Here is a 2,470-nt window from a genome sequence, read left to right as displayed (position 1 = left end):
AGGACATGTCTGGGGCTGGAGCTGCACCTGGGACAGAGGGCAGGGGAAACAGAGCAGGGTAGATGGGTGAGGAGCAGCCTCTCACCCCACCACAGGGGACCCAAGGCCTGAGTTGGAAAGGAGAGCTGAAGGCTGTTGATGGAGGCACACAAGTTCTTCCCCTCAGACAAAGCCCAGCAGCAGCTCAAGCCCAGCAAGGGCCCCAACTAGCCCAGAGCTGTGGGGACGCTTTGGCCAAGACTCAGCAGTCACACACCTTCTACTTCTTTCCCTCCCCCACCACAAGCACTTCCAAGACCCCCCATGGGACAAAGTGCCAGGTCTGTGCTGTGAAATGCCAGAGGAGAAAATGGAGACTGGGCTTCAAACTCACCTTGTTCCCAAGGAGATGGAGGCGAGTGGAGGGAATGTGGGAGTAGGGAGAAGAGCCTGCTTTTATACTGCTCCTGCACTGCCCCAGGCCCACAGTCGCTGCACCAGGGCAGTAATTTTCCAACAGACTCATCTCCAAAGCAAACTCTCCAATGCAATGGCACAGATTCAGGTTTTGTTTCCATCTACGCTGCCATTTCATTTCCTCATTTCTGGCATTCCTGTCCTGCTTTGCAGGATCCTTTCATGTCCTGTGCTGGGAAGCCAAAGGATGTCCCAGGCAGAATCCTGTCAGTGGAAGCAGAAGTTGTCTCCTTAGTGCCAGAGGTGTTGTCTTGGGGCAGTGAAAAGCAACTCTTTGCAATACCCTTTGCAGGAAGAGGCCCAGGTCTGTCCCTCACTGCACACGTTCAGAAGAGCATTCAAAAGCTGTGGTTTGGGGACATGTCACTCGCTTCTCTCTCTTCCCTCTCTCTCACCTCTCCCCACACATCACGAGCTGTGGCATCTCCAGGCAGCCAGGCTGTGCCAGTGGTTCCAGGGCTCTTCCTCTTGGTGCCCTTTGCTCTGGGGAGGAGGTTTGACAGGCTGAGAATCCAGGGTGGGGTTAGGAAAGCCAAAGCCCACCTGGCACTGATTGAATCCGGCCAAGCACATGGAGGGCAACAAGGTGGTCTTCTCCAGGCAGGTCATCAGCAAAGGGGGGCTTGGCCAAAGGCAGGCCCAGTGGTGAACAGGGCACCTTCCCTGAGGGCACGGGATACAGGAAAGCTGGAGATACTCAAAGGCTTCTTGTTCTTATTCTTTACTGTCAGGACTTTCTGTCAGGAATTCAAGCTCCTGAAAGTCCTTGGAACATCTGGATCTTCCCCACAGTAGAACAAGATCAGGCAGGGGGAACTGTCCTGCACCTGGAAAGGAAGAACCTCTTGCATCAGGATGGACTGGGGACTAAACTACAGATCTTAGAGCCCACAGACCTCCTCCTGGGAGATCTGACCGTGGGCTAGGGTCAGCTGTGGGGAGAGACTTGGATGTTGGAAGGGGACAGACACACAGGCCTCCCCTGCCTGGCCAAGAAGACTGTGCTGCAGTGAGGAGCCCTCACCAATGTGCTGTGGAGGGAAAGAAAGAGTTGCAGAAAATGACTCCCTACAGGCTGGGGCCCTTCCCTGGTTCAGAGGTGGTACATCTCCTCCTGGCATTAGGGCTTCAGCACACCTCCCCTGCCATTCCCCAAGGGCCTCCTCAGCCTGAAACCAAATCCAGCACCATTGGGGAGCCAAGGAAACTTCCCCCAGCTCCGCAGGGAGTGAGGCCGGGCAGGACCCGGAACAGACCTGGGGATGCTCAGGGAGGGGACGTGCCCAGAAGGGCCCCGGGTACAAACCCAGCTCTCACACTACGCCAAGCAGCGATGCTCTTCCTGCCCTGCAGACATGGAGGCAGCTGGGACGCATCCCAGGAGGGCAAAGGAATGCCTTCAGTAGGCAAATTGCCTGGGATGGACTCTCCCTACCCCTGGCGAGTCACGCTTTGATTCGGTGTTGGCCTTTTGGTGTTGGGCCAAGCCAGGAGTGTGTGCTGTCTGCAGGCTTGTGTCCCATGTGGGGGCAAATTCCCCTCCAGCAAGGGCAGCTCCATTCCAGGCCTCTGGAAAACCATTTTCAAGCACTGGGCTGTGCCCAGACCCACAGCTCCAGGCAGCCCCAAAGGCCATTGCCCTCAGCCTGCCCTGCGTTGGCAGCACTGCCCAGGACTGGGAGCAGCCACGGGACTGAGAGCGTGAACTGCAAAAGGGGCCAGTGCCTCATCCAGCTCAGGGTGCAAAGTGTGCAGCCAAAGGGCCTGGTGGGGGGAGGAGAGGGGGGAGGAAGAAAGTGCTGTCCCAAGAGCCAACAGAGTCCTCAGGGAGTGAGGAAGTACCCAACACCACCGGGCTCCACCTCAGCCTGGATTGCTGCCCGTACGCATTTGTTCCTGCACGAGAAGTCCTTGGGCTTCTCATCCCAGGACATGAAAGGAATCTCCAGGACCCAATGGGCCTGTCAGCAACGAGGAAATGAAATGGCAGCAGGGACAGAAACCAAAACACACC

At 56.9% G+C, this 2,470-nt stretch overlaps 2 protein-coding genes across 2 annotated transcripts in view; one reads left to right on the top strand and one right to left on the bottom strand.

The window, feature by feature from the left end:
• The window catches only part of LOC108509870 (feather keratin 1-like), a 15,656-nt gene extending 13,192 nt beyond the window's left edge, over positions 1–2,464 (bottom strand). The window contains exon 1 of the mRNA XM_017839463.1: positions 374–2,464. Within this exon, the coding sequence (XP_017694952.1) occupies positions 374–557 (184 nt within the window). The 5' untranslated portion in view covers positions 558–2,464. The remainder of the gene's footprint in view (positions 1–373) is intronic.
• LOC108509872 (feather beta keratin-like) overlaps positions 1–2,470 on the top strand; it is a 41,639-nt gene that overhangs the window by 37,284 nt on the left and 1,885 nt on the right. The gene's annotated exons all lie outside the window — the stretch shown is intronic.

Source organism: Lepidothrix coronata, unplaced genomic scaffold (assembly GCF_001604755.1).
Source record: "Lepidothrix coronata isolate B3197 unplaced genomic scaffold, Lepidothrix_coronata-1.0 Scaffold422, whole genome shotgun sequence".
NCBI lineage: Eukaryota > Metazoa > Chordata > Aves > Passeriformes > Pipridae > Lepidothrix > Lepidothrix coronata.
Note: the sequence above shows the minus strand (reverse complement) of the source record. Positions and strands in the feature narration are given on the sequence as shown.